Here is a 20,247-nt window from a genome sequence, read left to right on the forward strand (position 1 = left end):
AGCAGATTTAAATATGTATAATGTGTGAAATTAGATATTTAGAAACTGTGTTTTATGGCATATTGTATTGACCTTGTACTGTTGAAGCTTCATCGTGGGCCAGAGAAAAACACTTTGAGAGTTATTTTTCATTTAAAGTGCTCAGCGTCTGTGTGTTGGTCTCACAGTTGCATTCTAGTTACGATGGCCATTGGCATTATGGGAGTAGCCAAACTGCAACATTTACTACTGTAATCTGCAATATGTAAATATAAAGTTACCACAGCACCTGGTGTCTCAAGAGCCAACAGCTCCCCACAATGGCTGAGCTATAATTAATATCAATAACATGTAGGCGTTAAAATGTCCTTCAGTCAAATACAGTAATTTAGAGCTCATGCAAGAGAAGAGAACTGTGTACATGAGATGCATAAAAGCACCAGATTAGAGTATAGTACAATATAGTTAGTGTAATATAGTATAAACCTTTTGTAGACACAAATCCCTTTGGGGTGCATCAGGAAGGGCATCTGGTGTGAAAACGTTGCCAAATCAAACATGCATAGCTACACGATGTGGCAACCCTTGTGAATAAACGAGCCGCTGATGGTAGCTTTAGTATAGCATAGACAAAAAAGGTCTGTTAGGAGGTAACAAGAGAGAACGAAAGGCAGAAGTGTGGAGTAACATTTAATTTCAGGACTGTGGCTGTCAAAGAGAGAGCTGGCTGATTCACAAAATCATGGGTTTGAGGCATGCCACACAGGCTGGATGTCAGTAAGAAGAGAAAGAGGACTTCTGGAGTAAGCTGGATGAAGCGGTAGAGAGTGTCCCCGGGGGGAGAGAGTGGTGATTGGAGCAGTCTCCAAAGTTCATGAAAGTGAAGATAACAGAAAGGATTAGGAAGTGTTAGGTTGGTATGATACTGAAGAGACAAATGCAGAACGATAGATAGTAGTGGATTTCGTGAAAAGGATGGAAAAGGCTGTGGTGAAAAGTCTAAGGAGCTTGGAAAGCTTGGTGAAAATGTGCTTCAAGAAGAGGAGGAGCACGGAGTAACATATAAGAATGGAGGTGAAAAGAACAAGTACATGAAACTATTCAAAGGAGGATGTTAACAAAGAAAAAGTGAGATAATCTGAGACACAAGCACAGAGAGGGTATAGATACGGCAAAAACTGAGTTGAAAAGGAAAAGGCTAATTGTGAGTTGTATGTAAGGCTGAACACTAAAGAAGAAGAAGATCAGAGAGGAAGTGTGCTGATGCCAGTTTTCAAGATGATGTACGGAGCTGTAGTAACTGCACAGGGATAAAGTTGAAGAGCCATATCATAAAGATGTAGGAAAGAGTTAGTTTAAGAAGAGAGATGATGATCAGTGAGCAGCAGCATGGCTTAATGCTGAGAAAGAGAAGTATAGATGTAATGTTTACTTTGAGAGTGTTGATGAAGAAGTATAGAAATGGTCAGACGGGGCATCACTGAATGAATCTGCAGAAAGCATTCAGTAGGAAAGAGTAAGCGAGTGGCAAGAGAGGAACTGTAGTACTGCATGAGGAAGTCAGGGGTGGAAGAAAAGTATGTGAGGGTGGTGCAGGGCACCATGAGGATAGTGAGTGAGTAGTGAGGTGTGTAGTAAGAGTGACAGATGGGTTCAAGGTGTGGGTGGAATTACATTACTGAACTATGATGTTTGCAGTTGAGATTTTGATCTGTAGTGGGAGTAAGATGCAGGTGGAAGAGAACCTGGGCAGGTGGAGGTATGCTGTGGAGAAAAGAGGAATAAATGTTTGTAGAAGCAGGACAGGGAGAAAGGTGTAACAGCAATGCTTCGAGGGGTAGAATTATGGTATGATGTATGTGGCATTAACAAAAAGGAGGCAGAGCTGAAGATTTTCATTGAGAGTGACGGGAACAGACAGGATTAGAAATAAGTACATCAGAGGGACAGTTCAGGGTGAGCAGTTTAGAGATGAAGAGACAAGGCTTTGATGGAGGGATAGTGAATATATTCAACACGGCATGTTGAAGACGGAGCTGAAAAGAGGAAGAACACAGTGAAGATTCATGGGTGTAGTTAAGGAGGACATGTTAAGGAGGAAGATGCTAGAGATAGAGTGAAATTGAGGCAGATGATCCACCTCGGTGGCCCCTAAAGGGATCAAGCAACTTTGTATTTGCTCGACAACCTCATGGCTCAGTTGCTGCCAAAAAACAACAAGATTGCCATGCATGTGTGTCCAAGACACAGACCAGTTAAAGACCTTATCCATTAAAAAAAAAACAAACAAACTAGAGTTTGTCTCTCTATTTGTAGTTTTAACTCTTAGACATACAGGCTAACAGGAGGCAGAACAGATGTGGGCAGAGCAGACTTTTTTTGGAATCAAAGTGCTAAATATAAACTACTGCGTTACATCTCTTCCCCTCCCTCTCAAGGCCTATCATTCAGCCGAGGTGCTGGAGGAAAGGATGGTTGAAATATAGCCCTTGGTCAGACGTGACCGGTGACAGGCGGTGGGCTGGGAAGTGGGGGCTGGGTCACTGCTGGAATGGGCTGTAGGAGTGGAGTGGTGTCTGCGGACACTGGCTTAGGACTAGCAAAAATGGCACAAGAGGTGGGATGGTTCATGGAAGGAGGGGAGGCATTTTTGGAAAGAGGCCCACTATTAAAGGCAGGGGGTGTTGAGACAGACAGCAGACTGTTTGGGAGCAAAGAGTCACACAATTTGAAGAGAGGAGATTGATCAGGATGCCAGAGCCAGTCAAAAAACCAAGTAAGTGGACATATTCGACTACCTTAGCAAACAAAGATGGAGCAATTTATTTCTCATCTTATTTAATGTTCCTACTGTTCTGTCACATGCCTGCTTTGAGCAAACTAATCCATGAATCAAAAGGTTTGCCATAGATATGAGTTCTCTTAATAACTGTAAACTTTTAGATACACTCTTTATTGTGATATTACCACGTTCTACCTTAATATCTAGTCAGAAGAACAACAATATGGCAAGACATGTGTAAAAAGTACATGTGAGAAAAAGCTGAGATGGGCCACACCCCTCTTAAGCAATGAACCACAACTAAACTGCCTGCCAAATACCTGCATATCATTTTCGTTATAGACGGTGACACAGCCTTTGTTTTTTGTTCATAGTGTTTTTATATGAAAAGTTTTCTAAACAGACTTAAAACATCATTTTAAATATAAAGCTTATTTATTCCCACGCAATGACTTTAACCTGTGTAACTGAGAAATGACATTTGGAAAACATAAAGAAAATGTAGCTCTTCCTTTTCATGATTATTAAATGAAAGGTGGTTCAATATGTTCACTTTGTACAGCTTAAAGATGTGTAATGCAGTTGACCAAGTAAAGTAGCAGTATTCTTCTTCCATCCCCTCAAATTTAAATATATTCCATGGCTTATTAAGGTGCCACAAGTGCCTTTATTAAAATGCTTTATCAGCCATCATGTAGCCAGGAAGGGAAAATCAGAACCTACTACATTCGTGTGCATGCAGTTGTTGTTTCTCATCAGAAAACACTCTGAACTTGAAGCCCTTTTTGGTCTCGTCAGTAGCTCACTTACAAATCTCGCGGCGCAGGTGGAAACATCGTCTGATGTGAAATCGACACTGTCACATTTCCAGCATCACTGCATTCACAAAATGATTCACTGATCCAAAAATGCCCCGCAGGATTCCAACTTGACAAATGACTTTCCACAGTTTTCTTTGCGCTCTTGAGTGGGAAATGAATGGCCGCTTGAGGAGCGAGAAGCCTGACATGTCACATATCCGATGACAAAGAGTGCAGCCCAAATGGCCAAGCTTGTGTGCGTGTGTTAAGACCTTTAGTGTCAAGGACTTGTTCAGGACAAATTGTCTTGAGCCCATAACATTACTGACAATTACTATCAGTACAGTGCGGTCAATAAGATTGTTTTCAGTCAAACATTTAAAGACAAGAATAAATACAGCAACAACATTAAGAAAAGCTGTAATAATATATAAATGAACACATTTGGCTGCAGAAGGTGCATTCAGCTCAATCCTAACCTTTAACACTAATCACTTGTTAATGTGATTGAATTAAACAGAGATTAAACTGTAAATGCCAACATTTAACCCGGTCATCGTGAGATTCAGCTGAAATAATTTGCTAAACATATCCAAAAATAAGGTGAAATTAGGTTTAAAAGACCACTAATCAGCTTTACAATTACTAAAATTCTCTAAAAATAAAACTCAAGGGAGTCTATTTGACCTTAAAGCCAGACAGCAGTATGAAAATTAGAACAGTACAGATGATTGACAACATGACAAGAAGGGCACATTATTCTTCCTCTCCCTTTAAAGTCACAAAAATAGCATCCAGCTAATCCCTCAACTATGATACCTGCAACCCCTGTTGCAGCTTAAGCCTGCCAGCCTCATTTATTAGTCCAGTACATATGCATCCTATATTTAAACTCATACTTGCGGGGCCATCTGTTAACATGTGGAGGGCTTTTTTTTTTTCTTTTTTTGGTTTGTGTGTGGTTTGGTGAGGACTCGCTGAAAACTGTCCGCCTGCATTACGCCAGCACAAAGTGTGCGATTCATAACCGTTAAACCATTAAACATGTCAGTCAGTCGTGTCAGTCACGCTCCCTGTTTTTAGGCTTCTTGTAAAGATGACAAACACTTAAGAGTTGCTGAAGAAATTTTTTCAGTCTTTCAGATTAAAAGTGTTTAGCTTGTACACATACAGTACAGCACTGTTAATGCTTGTTCACGTTCCAGAATGTGCTCCGGAATTCATTTTTGTCTTCTAACTTGATGTTTGTGCTCTGACAGGATCTGTGTGGAGTGGCAAAAGGCAAATTTATTGGTTTTCAGTTAGCCCCACCCAGTGTGCTGTGGACTGTACAACATTTTTCACCCTGGGCAGCCATGCTGAGCTCATGACTCTTCTAGCTTTGCTGACATATTCATACTTATTGTTGCCCCCATATGTCTTGTTCTTTCTTCAGAATTTCTTCGGGCATGATCTTTGTTTTTTGAGCAGAGAGAAATTAACCAGATGAAAAAAAGTTTAAATAATGTCAAATCTCACAGATATTTGTCATTTAGTGTTTTTACAGCATGATCAAATTCTAATCACTGAATTGTCGGTGAGATGATGGTATCTGTGTTCACTGCTGGCCTGGCAGCATATGAGCTTTAAAGAAAGAAAGTTAAATTGACACATCAAAGGTTTGCTTTTAATTTCCAACCCACCCTCCCCAGTTTCAGCATTTGCCAGGAAACCAAAGACTCAGGAGGCAGAAGAGGGGTCCTCTGTGATCTTTGAGGCAGAGACCGAAAAGCCAGACGCTAAAGTAAAATGGCAGTGCAACTCAAAGGACATTGCCAGCGACAGCAAATACATTATTGCAGCCGACGGGAACAAGCACTCGCTCACTATAAAAGTTATTACCAAAGAAGACGCCAGTGTCTACGCAGTGATCGCTGGGGGCTCAAAGGTCAAATTTGAATTGAAGGTGGTGTCTCAACCAGGTGGGAGATTGCGATGCTGCTGCTGTGCATTTGAGGTCTCTGTGTGCTCACCTACGGGCTGTAATGTCATCACTGTGCACAAAGCAAAATGGAGCACTCGATGCAGAAAACCACTGAAGCAGTAAATAGTTGACACACTGCATGCACTTGATGTTTCTGCACATTCTGACAGCACCCTCTGACAGTACTCAAAACCAGATCTCTGAAACAGCTTGTATGCTGTGCATTTGAGAGATGTTTGCTTTAAAAGGATCAGTTTGACATTTTGGGGAATGCATCATTTCTTTTCCTGTCGAGAATTAAGTTAGAAGATTGATGAAACTCTCGTATTTGACAGCTAGATTCAAGGTTATAGTCAGCAGACAGCTGGCTTAGCATATAACTCATACTGTATTAAGGGCAGCTACCTTGACTCGGTCCAAAGATTAAAAAAAAACATCAGACCACCTGTGCATGAAAGGGCACCTCTATAGCTCACTGTGAAGTTGCTGGGGAACCAGAAATGACTGTGTCGAACTTTGTCTTGACCTTTTTTAAAAAGAGACATCTATAAAGGTTTAGACCCTCAGAAGTGGCCAATTGTTATGTGGTTAAATGTGTTTTGTAGTTGTGCATACAAACTTAGGAGAGGCATTCTTATGGGGCTAGAGTAATCAACTTAAAAACTTGTTTTGTGTTCTGTTGTCTGTCGTCACACTGTGTTTTCCCCAAACATGACATTGTGATTTTTTAACACATCAAAAGATCCTACTGAAACTACATGAGAACCTACGTGGTCCACTAAATCAAAAATAATTGTCCCAGAAGGGACTTGAACACTAGTCAGCTGGCGTAAGGGTCTGTGACATTTGGCTTTGTCGCTATAACTGGAAACAGGCCTTCATGTTGTTTCAGTAAGACTTAAATTGTACATAACAGATGGTGGAGAGAGAGAGAGAAGTCATCCAAGCCAGTGGTCGGATGACTCGTTGTAACGTGACTAGAAATTACACAGCTTCCTTCAGTTAGTTGCATGCCTGTGTCCTGGGGACTGTTGTCTCTAAATACAAATGATATTACAACAGCAAGTTTATTTCCCAAAAAGTCCAGCTCTTCATTTGAGGCCGTGAACACACCTACTCACTCGTTTAACTTCACTCCTTTTGTCCTGTATTTTATCGCACCTGCACAGCACTCTAATGTACATTGAGATGATTGCCAAGTGTGTCACGGAGCAACATTTGTGCTATTGCATTTGTGTTCGTTTATCAGTGTGGCCCTTTGGCTTTAGTAAGATGTAAACAAATGTCAAAGAAAGACAGCGGCCAAAGTGCCCAGTGTGCTATAAGGGACTGGCCACAGCTGTCTGGGGCTCATATCAAAGCCACCTTTACTCTGTTTGCATGACGACCTTGACCCACACCAACGCATTATTTCCTCATGAGTAACCACCACTTGACTGGCACTGAGGAAAGGCATGAGAGGCAGCTGATAACACATGGAAAGTCAGCGGGCCTTTAAAAAATGATAAGATAAAAATATTTTGGTGATGAATGTTGGCCAGATACCTTTGTGGAGATAGGTTAATTGAAAAATCTAAATTGCCCATAGGTGTGAATGCAGGAGTGAATGTGAGTGCGAATAGTTGTCTGTCCCAGTGTGTTAGCCCTGCGACAGACTAGCGACCTGTCCAGGGTGTACTCCGCCTCTCGCCCTATGACAGCTGGGATAGGCTCCAGCGCCCCCCGCGACCCTGAAAATGATAAGCGGAAGCGACTGGATGAATGTTGGCCAGAGAGTTTTTGTTGACAAAACACAAAAATGTTTTCACCTCTCGTATTATTTATGTTGTTTCAAAGACTAAAAACTCACTGTTTGGAGCTGATTCTTTGTTGAGAGGGGAACAGTGAATGGACTAAACGTATGATTGTCGTTTCTCTGTGCCTCTCAAATGTTTCTTGCTATCTTCAGCTGAGGCCCCTGCTGATGGAAAACCAGAACAAGCCCCTTCTCAGCCTGCAGTAGCCCCAGTACAAGAAGAAACTCCTGCCCCAGCACAAGCTGAGGGTAAGTTCATTTTTATCACTCAGTGATTCTTTTGTTCTCTTACCAGCTGTCCATTTTTATAAAATATGCTGTGAAAATCATTCCCCGAATGCTCAAAAATGCCCCCAAATATCCCATAACTGTACATGTGTACTCCACAAAGACTTTGAAAACAGCTGCCATTTGTAAGAAAAGGCATTGCCTGGATGCTATTTTAAGTTTTGCACATGCTATGTTTAAAGAAAAGGTCTCCAAGGTCCTGTAATTCCATGTAGCAGGGTGGATAAATACAGGACCCCTCAGACTTTTTAATGACCTTCTTTTAAAGAGGATTTCACATTTATTTTTACTGTAGTAGAGTAATGTCAGATCAAAAATTGTCATATTCTATTTAACAACAACAGCAGAAAGTTGAATGGTTTATGTCATGTGCCTCTATGTGACAAGTGCATTAAGGAGGCAAATACAGGACACAGGAAATAACCTCAAACAATCAGCAAATCCAAACATTTGCCAGTGAAAAGTTGCCAGAAAACATTAGAATGAACCTCAAAGACAGTGAGCAAGTTTACTCAACAAAGGGCAAAAGGCGACTAAGACAAGACAGATGCAGAGGGATGATTGGGGCAAAGAGGACATACAGCTGAACTGGACAAGACAAGAGATGAGAGACTACCACAATAAAACAGGAAGTAACACAGGCACAACAACAGCCACACACAGAGACTTGACAACCTGACATGAGGAACAATATAGTGACCACAACAGTAACTGAAACTAAAAACCCAAGCGTGAACACGAATTAACATGCACAAAGCTGAAAAACAAAACAATAATAAACAATTTAGGAATGACCCCGAGGATCATAAACAGGGACCGAAACGAGGGACCGAAATATAAAAAAGATTGGGTCAGCAGCCCAGGACCATGATAGGTTTGCCTTAACTCTCAGAGCTAAGCTAATCATGTGCTATTTTCAACATAATGAAAAACCCAAACATTTTTATAATTGAAGTTTATGCTGTAGCATTGTATTTTAATCCCATCGGTTTTCAGATGCACATCCTCCAGACACCAGACAGGACCTGACTGGACTCTTCACAGAGAAACCTCAGAGTGGAGAAGTCACTGTAGGTGAGTGGCTTCAAAATACAGGATATAAAATTAAATACATTTAATCCTTAATCTAATCCCACAGAATTAACCAGCTATGTATAGGAAGGGTGGACACACAAAAGCAAAGATACTTGTAATGAAAATACTTAAAAAGTAGAATATTGTATCCTTTTAATAAAAAACAAAAAGAAGCTATATCGCACAATGAATGTAATGTGTATAATGTGCGCTCAGTAAGATGATCATTTGTAGAAAAGGCAAAGATGCCATCAGATATGAGAATCAAATCCAAGCCTTGTTTTCACACAGGTGAAAACATCACTTTTGTGGCTAAAGTGAACGCTGAGTCGCTGCTGAAGAAACCCACGGTCAAATGGTTCAAAGGGAAGTGGATGGACCTTGCCAGCAAGTCTGGAAAACACCTGCAACTGAAGGAGACATATGACCGCAACACCAAGGTGGGCTAATGCTAAAAAGACATCACAACAAGCAACACTAGAAGAAATTTGGAATAACATATGTTAAAAGCTATGCTTCCGTTCAAGGAACACACAAACGCAAGGGCTCATGTTGTTTGTCACTAAAATGACCTTAAGGCTGGAATATGTAGCATTTCACGCTGAAGCAACCGACATGTTTTGCAAGTCCTGCCCTTCTCACTCTCAGTTGGGCAACATCTTGCCTCAGGCATTTATCCTGAAAGCACGACAAACCACAGGCACGCTATCTTCGAGGTAATGACACAGCAGTGACACATCTAACCTGTTCGGAAACCCAGAACTTCAGGGAAACTTAGAGATTTCAAAGGAAAGGAGGCAGGGAAAATCAGCAGACACCTTCCTAAAAACATCCCACATACACACAGCAAAACACATTATATCTCCAAACACATTAAATCTCACATCTCTTTGCACACATGTGATTGCAGGTCTACACATTTGAGATGCACATCATTGCTGCCAAGGCTAACTTTGCTGGAGGTTATAGATGTGAGGTTTCATCCAAGGATAAGTTTGACAGCTGCAACTTTGACCTCACTGTTCATGGTGAGTGTCCTTATTTTATTAATGTGACCCTCTTTTTATAATACACACACACACACACACACACACACACACACACACACACACACACACACACACACACACACACACACACATATATATATACATGTATACATGCACCACAGTGATTTATGGTATTGGACACTTTCTTTCAGAGGCTCGTGCTCCAGAGGGCCTGGATATAAGAGCAGCTTTCAGACGCACGTAAGTTTTATTTAAAAAAATTAAATTAAATAATAATATATGTCATTCCAAGAATAAACAAAGTGATGTGACATTTTTAAAAAGATTTTAAAAAGTAAATTGTTTATATGAGTTGTTCATTGAGAGTTTAACTTCCTCATCCCATTTCTTTAATGTCACAGCTATAAAATTCACATTCCCTTTATAAAACTATTTATAATCCAGTAATCAGTCACACTTTTTCTTCAATTTTGTATTACCAGGCGGACTATATTTTAATAAAAGTGAAATATTGTCATATGTGAAGGGTACATTTTGATACATTTTTTGTGATCTGTTTTCTGTAATCTCGTTTTATAATCAGAAAACCATTTTATTTTGGATTTGTTTCATATGAACAAACCAGTTTTTGCCCTCTGTAGAAAAATACAGAATATTTCTAAACAGTCTAAAGATGGCTATTTAAAGGAAGGACTGAATTATTTCATTAGATGAGCTGGATTAATTACTTCTGCATGTTTTCGGTAGATAACAGAAACACTGAAAACCACTTAAGTACCCATAGGCAGATATATTTTTGCACATGCTTTAAATCAGAGTCAATGGGGAACAAAACTGCAGCCATCACTTTGCCGTCAGCTTTGTGTATGATAGCGAGGACTCAGTACATTATAAAGTCAATGCACAAGTACAGTTGCTAATAAACTGCAGTGGATTATTGCTGTCTGTGAAAAATAACTGTGGAAATGCTAACCTGTCAGGAGTGAAGGCGGTAAGAAGAGAAGTGGACCAGGAGCAAGGTAGTAAAAGTGTTTGTTGCAGCAATTGAGGCCTGTATTCAAACTCTGAGGACTTTGTTAAAGAACAGAGAAATCAGGATGCAGATCAGAGACTCCTCTCTCTTCTGCAGCCTGCCTTTTCTCTGCCAAACAAACCCAGTGTTGTGAATGATACGGCCTCCCTTTTGCAGATTTTTGAGAACGACAACAGAAGGAAGACCTTGAGAGAGAGCTAAGTGTGGGACTCAAATTCAAAATCCAGAATGCAACTGCTAATTATAGCTGCGATTGTGTTAATCTTCGGCTCTCCATATGTGGAGATTTGAGCTATTAAACTGTTAAGTGACATGCCGCTAGTTGCATCTGTCAGCTCCCTCTGATCTCCTCCTGGGTCTTCATCAAAACACCAAAGCCAGCTGCACAAACAGCTACATGGCAGAGTGAAATTGGACGGTGGTTTGATCATACTGAAAGTGCAGGATGTGCTAAGACACAGGCTTTTCAGTAGCCGAGCTCTTCCATAAGGGGTTGCCACACAGAGGAAGTGCAGCTATGGTGTGTTGTAACTCCACCGCATAAACCAGAGACTCACCTTCTAATCCTGCTGCCGGGTCACAGGCAGGAGACAAATACACAGTCACGTCTACTGTGCCCTTGTTTTTATCTGTTATCCCACTCATGAGCAGCAAACAGAGCCTATACCGTACGGTGACTTGTGTTTGCTTTAACCTTCAGTGTTTTGCTTTGTTCTTGCGTGAATGAATGCTGCTGCTCATGGCTTGAAGAACAGTTCTATAGTTTTGGGAAATACAACTTTTTGACTTTGTTTCCAGAAATGAAGTAAAGTTATCCTAATGTAACAAGAATGGAAGGAGATGTAAACGGCTTGCCTCGATGCCTTAGGCATGACTGGCTTTGCTGTTTTGCTCTTTGTTAAAAGATGCTGGTATAAGACAGATACAGCCATTCCGCAAAAACAAGAACACCATCTTGTGTAATTTCTAAACTTCCATGCAGTAAACTATTTGAGTTTCAGCAGGGATTATAGTCACATTCAGATGCACACTGGCAGCTGTGGGCACCACAGTTGAGCAGTTATTCCTGTTAAACTTTTCCAAGTCTGCTTCGAGTCCGGCTGGACTCATGAAGCCGGTATGCAGTATTTGTGGAGCTTTGTGGATAAGTTTCCACCTACAATAACTGGACCAAACAGACCCCGACCCCCCTGACTACACCAGCATAAATAAATGTGTATTTCCCAAAATGAAAGCTGCTTCCTTAAACATGGCAACATCTGTCTTTCCAGACAAAAACATCTGCCTGCACTTCACATCTTTCCATTTGTTTTCTTTTAGTTTCGGCGTGTCCAATCCAGTTTTTTTTCTTCCAACATTTTGATATGCAAGTCTCTCCCTTGCATATTCGAGTAAACAGGAAATGATTTACCGAGTCTGGGAATGTGGATTTGTTTTATTTAAAATAGACTATTTCTGTTTAGTAATAACATTTACTTATTGAAGAAATGAGAAAAAGGTAACCTACTGGGTTGTTGATATTTTCTGATTCCTGCAGTAGCACAGACGGAAATGATGACTCAGGAGAGCTGGACTTCAGTACTCTATTAAAAAAGAGGTAAGCAATTACAAACTAATAAACAAAAAAATTCTAATTATTTATAGTCTTTCAGCTTTTGTTGTTGTTTTTTTGGGGGGGGGTTGCCCTTTATAATCTAAAACTCTCACGCTTTCATTCCTTCTGGATCTCCTTGCATCTTCAGAGAGTAAGCTACTTCTGCATTTGCAAACTAAAAGTTGGAATGATCACGGATCTGCAACCAAATAAGCCTGAACACAAACTAACAATGCACAGTGATAATTTAAGGTGGCATGATGTGTTCATTATTTCCGAGCTTATACATTTGTCTGTCACGCAGAATAGAAAAAAGTGTTACCATTTTTTAAACGTATACACATGATTTTCCATCACATAACATCCTGAGTCACTTTGTCAGATCCCATTGTTTTTCCTGACACTTTAAATAAATCCCCTGCTCACCACTGTCACAGCCCCGAAGATCATTTCACTCAGTCTATAATAAGTCTGACAATACTTCCACCTCCGTGCACCTACATTTTTCTTTGAAAGTCTTCGGGGTTAACACATGTCACATCCCTAAAATCCGCATATATGCCTCACTATGAGCAAACCCTGTGTTAAAATCCTAACAATGCATGCTTTGTTAGCATATGAGTCATTTTTGACTGACGTTGTGACTCAGGTTTAGCGTGTGCACGATTGCTTCAGTGCATTTTAACCATTGTAATGATATTTAATGTGCTTTAAAAGCATATTTCTAATTTGCTGATTGCATTGCTTTTGAAATGCTGTGTTTTAACTTTTCTGGTTTGTTTTGCCATATTTGCCTCTTGGGTTCTACCTCTGAATGAGCAGCAGTTTCTTAAAACCCTCAAATCGGTAAGAAACTGCTGACACGTTGTCTGAATGTCACTGGGAAACTTCTTGTTGTTCTGTGTTACGTGTTTTTTTTTCCCCCATGACAGCAAACATTTGACTGCAATAATTAATAGTAACGCTGAAATCACGATCATTCTTAGCTGATTAAGTGCTGCTAGTCTATTACAGAAGCATAAGCAAGAGTCAGTCATTTTGACAGTATATAAAACAAATGCATAATAATTCCCCATTACATGATGCACAGAGCAGGCAGACAGAGTTAAACAAAACTTTACTCAGGAGGCAGTCTCACACCAAACAAGACATCAGCAGCAAGTAAGCAACAAGGAAACAGATGACAGGTACACAGAGGTACACAAGCAGTGTGCACAGCTTAGATCCAAGGTATGAAAAGGAGACATTCTCATTTGTAGTGAAACTGCTCTAAAGAAAAAGAAAATGCACATTTTATCTTATTTTGATACAAATATGTTGATATTAATGTTTAATGGGGATCATATTTGCTAGGGAAATTTAAGCATCTCATAGTTTTTCACATCTATAACTTTTATTAACAGTGACACTCTCATATGGAAGGTGAGCAGCGCAACTGGACTGTATAAAAGTAATGAATTTCATGCCTCAATTATGGTGCAAGGGAAAGCTGTTTTCTCTATTTCTTTTATCTATATTATTTCTGCCTCTTTTCTGGCAGCCAGTTCTTTATTTAATGGGGTTAGGCAAGTAGTTTAGGTGCCTAAACATAACCAAATAAATAAATAAGTTCACATAAAATTTTAAAAAGTAAAAAAAGAAGAAGAAGAAATACAAAGTAGGTATATATGGAAATATAGTACTACAAGTAAGTCAAACTCTTGCCATGCCTTCACCACCACTTTAACCTTTTTTTCAATCATCAAGTTTTTTGTTGTCTTCACTACCAAATGTAATTTAGTAGCGAAGATAATACATTGTTATGAAGCAGGGTACAGGGCTGTGGTTCAGGAGGTAGAGCAAGTCATCGACTAACTGGAAGGTTAGTCATAAAATCCCTGGCTGCTCAAGTTTGATATTGAACCCTGAGTTGAAGAATGAACATGAGAGAGAAAGCATTTAGGCGAGGGGAAAAAATGCTCGTTTAAATGTGTCTGTAAATGAGACATGTTGTACAATGCACTTTGAATGCCTAAGTAGGACAAAAAAGTGCTCTATGAGAAACTGTCCATTAACAGCAGCACAAAAAATGTGCATGGGGAGCTTCATAGAAAGCCTTTCTCAGGTGGCTCAGTAATTTTGTTCATGTAGTTTGTAATACTCCTAAATTCTTGAAATTAGCTTTACAATAACTACAAAATGAGATCAAGCCCATAATGACACAACAGGAGATTACAAAACACAATCGATATCGATCTGTTTAAGCTAATCGTTAGCTACAAGTCTGTAAACAATCTACTAAAATGACTCTTGAGCGGTTGCTTGTTAGTTTTTCAGTATCGAATAATGAACTGATGCATGCGATATCAATGAATCTGACTGTGTCAGTTTTGCCAGTGTGTTACAGTGACTGTCCCTGTTTTAACAGCCTGCTTCTTTTCACTTATTTGTGTCACTCGAGTGGTTTTAACATCTCTGTCTTTGTGTGTTAGAACCGTGCAGGTGCACACAGAGACCGATGTGGATGTGTGGAACATCCTCAGCCAGGCTCCTCCTACTGAATATGAAAAGATTGCTTTTCAGTACGGAATCACCGACCTGAGGGGCATGCTCAAGAGGCTGAAGAAGATGAAGAAAGATGAAAAGAAAAGTGAAGGTTGGTGCACTGAGATAGTAGCAAAACTAACACAATTTAAATGAAAACCTAACAGAGACTGATTATTTTATTTTATTTATGCTCTGAAACACAGCTTTCCTCAAAAAGCTGGATCCTGCCTACCAAGTGTCAAAGGGCCACAAAATAAAACTGGCTGTTGAGGTTGCCAATTCAGATATTGAGGTGAAGTGGCTGAAAAACGGGCAAGAAATTCAACCAACTGGAAGGTCTGAATACACCCTACCTGTGCACCTTTGCTAAGTTTTATTTTTATAGATGCAAGTATTTTATCTTAATCAGGGCCTCATGCCTCAGTTTGCAGGGTGAGCTGAGGGATACTTAAAATGCATGCAGCCTTCTGAATGAGAAAGTGAACGCTGTTTTATTTCTAAAGTTTTAAATAACTCTGCAAAAAAATAATCTGGTTTTTAGCAGGTCTTAAAATTAGTTAAATACAATTAAAGTCAGATGAACAACAGCACATATTATATATTACACTGTGTCAGTATTTATGTAACAAAGATTAAGGTGTGATGGAAGAGGAGTGTGTGGAAAAACTAAGTAACACTTCCACAGGAATTTGATTGATCATCGGTAAATGTGAGCGGCTTTATAAAAGCAGATGTTTTGGCAGTTTCTAGATCTGGAGCATTCAGATATATTTTAACACAATGAGAAGCAGGAAAGAAAACATCAGAGATCTTAGAGAAGCTATCATTGTTGCACATCAATCTTCACTTCAAACACGTTAAAGTCTGTCATTCTGCATTGGGGAAGCGTATATTCAGTTGTAAAACATTTAAAACAGCTGCCGATTTTCCCACGAGTGGACGTCCCATCAAATTCACCCCAAGGCAGAAAATTTGGAAAAACCCAACAACTACAACTCAGACTCTTACATGTTAAATGCTAAAGTTTGTTACAGTACAATCAGAAAAAGACTGAACAAGGCTGGCTTGCTTGGAAGGGTTGCCAGGAGAAAGTCTCTTCTTTCTAAAAAGATCTTGGCAGCATGGATTAGGTTGCATAGTTGCATCTCAACAAACCACGAGACTTCTGCAACAATGTCCTCTGGACAGACGAGACCAAAGTGAAGATGTTTGGCCATGTGGTGGAGGGGGTGATGATTTAGGGTTGTTTTGCAGCCGCAGGAATTGCAGTCACTGAATCGACCATAAACTCCTTTGTGTACCAAAGTGTTCTGGAGTCAAATATGTCAAAATTGCCAAAACTGGGCCATGCAAAAGGACAATGATCAGCAAAAGAATCAAGGTGTTGCAATAATCCAGTCAAAGTCCAGACCTCATGGGCATAAATAAATGCCCACAAGCCTCAATGACCTGTATTAATGTTGCAAAAAAGTGGGTCAAAATTCCTCCACACCAATGTGAAAGCCTGATAAAGTCATACCGAAAATGATTACTTCACATTATTGCAACTAATGGTCTTTCCACAAGCTATTGAATCATGGGCTGTGCTTAGTTTTCACACACTGCTTCTGCATTTTGCAGTTCTTTTTAATGTGTTGTTGTTCATCTGAAATTCTATTTAAATTATTTTAGAAGATGCTCAGGGTGGCTTTTTATTATATTCTGTTGCAAAACTTTAGGAAGAACATACTTAACTATATTACTGATTGTTTTTCATTTCTCTCTTTTGCCTCTCCATGACCAACTTCCCTAATTTGTGCCTTTATTGCGTCATTTGGTTAAATCGATAGCAAGTAAGTGTCATAAGTAATACAAAACATTTCCTTTCCTTCTCACACGCTATATTGTGGTTTTAAAAAACAAATAAAAACAGTGTTTTCATTGTGTGATAATCTTCCTCCCTGTCAAGGTACATATTTGAGAGTGTTGGCAACATGCGGTACCTCACCATCAACCACTGCTCCCTGGCAGATGATGCAGCGTATTCCTGTAAAGTGGGAGATGAGAAGTGCACCACTGAGCTCTTTGTTAAAGGTATTTGATGTTTTGAGAACATTCACAGCATACCCGTTCCAGCACAGGTATGCAAAAACAGAGATGTTCAGCTAAATCACATGTTCTTATCTGTTTTGTGCAGAGCCTCCTGTCCTGGTAGTGAAAAATCTGGAGGATCAGATGGTCATGAAGGGTGAGCGGGTGGAGTTAGAGTGTGAAGTCTCAGAGGAAGGAGCAAATGTTAAATGGTTAGATGTTTTTCTTTACACTCATGGCTAAGCAGCCAGTAACTGATCATCCATGTCCCAATTTATAAAAAAAAAAGTGAATAATCATTATTAAATAAAATAAATGAATCATGACTGAATAAAAAAGTATTCAAAGTGCCATCTACCATTAAATTATATTTAATCGGGTTAAATTTAGGCTCTCTTTTAATTTGCTGGATCCTTAACAGTTGCTCAGACACCCCACAGATGGCATCTGAGGATGTCATGTCTGCAGATAGATACCAGGCCTCAGAGACTGTGAAATGTTGCTACAAGCTGTGAATTATCATCTCAATGAAAAGGTTGCATGAGCCATTCAGTATGTCCCTCATGACCTTTACCCGAAGAAGAAAGTTGCTGCTACAAATGTATACAAGATATTATTGTCTGGCCAGTGTAGGTTTGTTGAAACAAAGTACAAAGATTAAATGTATCAGATATAATAATAATAATAATAATAATAATAATAATAATAATAATAATACATTTTATTTAAAAATAGCACCTTTCAAAGTACCCAAGGACACTGTACAACAGATAAAACACAGAAACTGGAAATATACACAATAATAAGAATAACAGATAAAAGATATACCACCTCTGTATTACAGTTCTCTGTGGTTCTATGTATTCCTGAATTACCTGTTAATCTGAAAGGTCACCTTGTGTATTTAATGGAGTGATGCAAGTAGACCTAAACCTGCCAGTAAATTGAGTGAAGGAAATGTGTGATTGTGTAACTAAAATGCAAAAAAACAAAAAGAAACAGGTGGTTGTAACAAAGTGAGAATCATCTGAAAGTTCCAACTTTTGCTAAAGCGATAAAATAAGTGTATAACACAGGACTGCAGCCAAAATGCTTCAAACAAATAGTCAAACCTGAATTCTTTTGCAAAAATGGCCCAAACTGGCATGTGTATTAATTTGTACATGGTCCATCTAACTAAACAATGTATCCCATTTGTTGAAGTTGGGCTCATGTGAATTCAAATTGGATCAATTCTGAAATGCAATGTAAACTTTCTAACTTAAGATATTGTCTTTATTTCACCTATTGACCTGTACTCTGACCTTGGATTCTGGAAGCAGGAAATCTGTAATGTTGCAATGTAAAGTTACATGTTGTTTAAAGTGTAACACCCAGAATAACATTTTAAATTTTGTTCCACCGCATACTATGAAAAGTACACAAAAACTCACCAATGAAATGCACTGAACCATAATCAGACATGTTGCTAAGTGATGAAACCAACGCGTGTGTCATAATATTTTTAAGTGATGAAACAGATGAAATTTCTAAATGTCAAAACATCCCACAGGTCAGTGCTAAACCACCTAACATTGAAATATTAATCATTCAAGCTCTTTTATCTCAAGGGATGACTCAGTCATGTGTCTAAACATAGCAGGCAACTAAGCAAAGAAGTAATTTTAACTGTAACTCTTTAAGCTTTTTGTTACTAGCAGCCTGTTGCAAAAATAAGTAGTTTGTGGTGCGTGGTATGCAGTGTGTTCTTAAAAAATCTGAGGAATTTGGGCAAGTGGAGGACAAAAAAAGAAAGAACCTGGCTTAAAAAAATGTCTGCAGTAGATTAACAATATCTCACAGTCGTGTCCTTAAGATACAGGGGAAATGTCAGCTAAGCCCTGACACTGGCCCTTCAGTTGATCAGTCTAGTGTTCATCAAATCCTCATCACAAATGGTCTCGGTGGAAGTTTGGCTGACAAGAAGTCATTCTTGAGGAAGTGAAACAGGATAAAAAGAAGCCTGAGATTAGCGAGTTTACCTCAGTTGGACAGAAAGTAAGGTCTGATGAAGTGATGAATCCATATTAAAATTTGTGGGTACAAATAATCATCAGTGCATATGGAGGAGGTCAGGAGAGAGCTTCAACAGTGAGTATCTGCAGCCATCTGTAAAGCACGGTGGAGGCTCTGTCATGGTTTTGGGACTGCATTTCAGCCAATGGTGTTGGGGATCTTGTCAAAATGGAGAAAGATTGATGAATTAAATACTGATTAAATACAGAAAAGTATCCTCAGATTTTGATTTAGTGTGCAGTGCCAACTTACTTACTGTGATTTTGCCTTATGCTACATTTCCACATATGTTGGCACATGGTTTAGTAACATGTTTCACCATCTATTTACCATTTTCCTAGCAACATATTATGTACTGTACATAATATGATGCAAAATGTAACAAAAATCTAACGTCTAGCCAATTAGCTGTTTTAATTGTCATACTAGGATTCAGTGACATCACCATCCACAAGACGTAGTGCATTTTACCTCAAAAGTAGGCAACCTCTGAAAAATGGTTGAGCAGTGTAACTAGCTCTTTTTATCTGAAACGTTTCACCATGTTTGTTGATCATATTAATTTTAATTGTGGTTTTAATTTCTGTTCAGGGAGAAAGATGGTGTGGAGCTGACAAGAGACGAATCTTTCAAGTATCGCTTCAAGAAAGACGGCTGCAAGCATGTGCTGATCATTAACGAGGCCACCAAAGAAGACTGTGGCCACTACAAGGTTAAAACAAACGGTGGCGAATCTGTGGCAGAAGTCCTGGTGCAGGGTGAGTGTCAGTTACGCCGTACAAACCATATGAACCATTTTTGTCAGTGATGAATTTTTCAAGGCCGTATTCCCATACCTTACCAATAGCTCCGTGGCCTTGCCACTCTTGGTATGTGGTCTATCTTTAGGATATAGCACCTATCATTGTCCCAAGGTTGCTCCACAGATGTAAGAGCACATGTAAGCTAAAGTTAGAAGACATATATTTCACCTAAAGGGCAAAGAGTACTTTGTGGTTTGAAAGTATGTTTTATTATTAGATGGTAGATTTTCCTCTAGTACCAAGTCACAGCAGCTCGGTGATGCTGATGTAGGATCCCCGCTGGGCACAACTGAATTTTGTAAGTCTCCTTTTGAGAAATTAGTTAGATTTGGAACTTTTTTTTTCAATAACATGATGGTCTTTGGTATATTTAAGACAAGTGTCTCTTTGAAGGTGATTAGATGTTTTATTTTTAATTCCACAGGTGATCTAGAAATAATGGATGGAGACTGTTCAAACTCATCCATACACGGAC

At 39.3% G+C, this 20,247-nt stretch overlaps 1 protein-coding gene across 1 annotated transcript in view; it reads left to right on the top strand.

Moving 5' to 3' along the window:
• Positions 1-2,670: 2,670 nt before the first annotated feature.
• Positions 2,671-20,247, top strand: part of mybpc3 (myosin binding protein C3) — a 34,093-nt gene continuing 16,516 nt past the window's right edge. Inside the window, exons 1-14 of the mRNA XM_085455362.1 lie at positions 2,671-2,755; positions 7,473-7,568; positions 8,604-8,681; positions 8,973-9,121; positions 9,592-9,709; positions 9,883-9,931; positions 10,672-10,710; positions 12,262-12,321; positions 14,790-14,953; positions 15,048-15,180; positions 16,674-16,676; positions 16,793-16,917; positions 17,021-17,126; positions 19,561-19,727. Coding sequence (XP_085311488.1) covers positions 2,731-2,755; positions 7,473-7,568; positions 8,604-8,681; positions 8,973-9,121; positions 9,592-9,709; positions 9,883-9,931; positions 10,672-10,710; positions 12,262-12,321; positions 14,790-14,953; positions 15,048-15,180; positions 16,674-16,676; positions 16,793-16,917; positions 17,021-17,126; positions 19,561-19,727 — 1,312 coding nt within the window. The 5' untranslated portion in view covers positions 2,671-2,730. The remainder of the gene's footprint in view (positions 2,756-7,472; positions 7,569-8,603; positions 8,682-8,972; positions 9,122-9,591; positions 9,710-9,882; positions 9,932-10,671; positions 10,711-12,261; positions 12,322-14,789; positions 14,954-15,047; positions 15,181-16,673; positions 16,677-16,792; positions 16,918-17,020; positions 17,127-19,560; positions 19,728-20,247) is intronic.

Source organism: Copadichromis virginalis, linkage group LG1, assembly GCF_057382275.1.
Source record: "Copadichromis virginalis isolate Kocher_CV1m ecotype Utaka linkage group LG1, C_Virginalis_male_GT1.1, whole genome shotgun sequence".
Lineage (NCBI taxonomy): Eukaryota > Metazoa > Chordata > Actinopteri > Cichliformes > Cichlidae > Copadichromis > Copadichromis virginalis.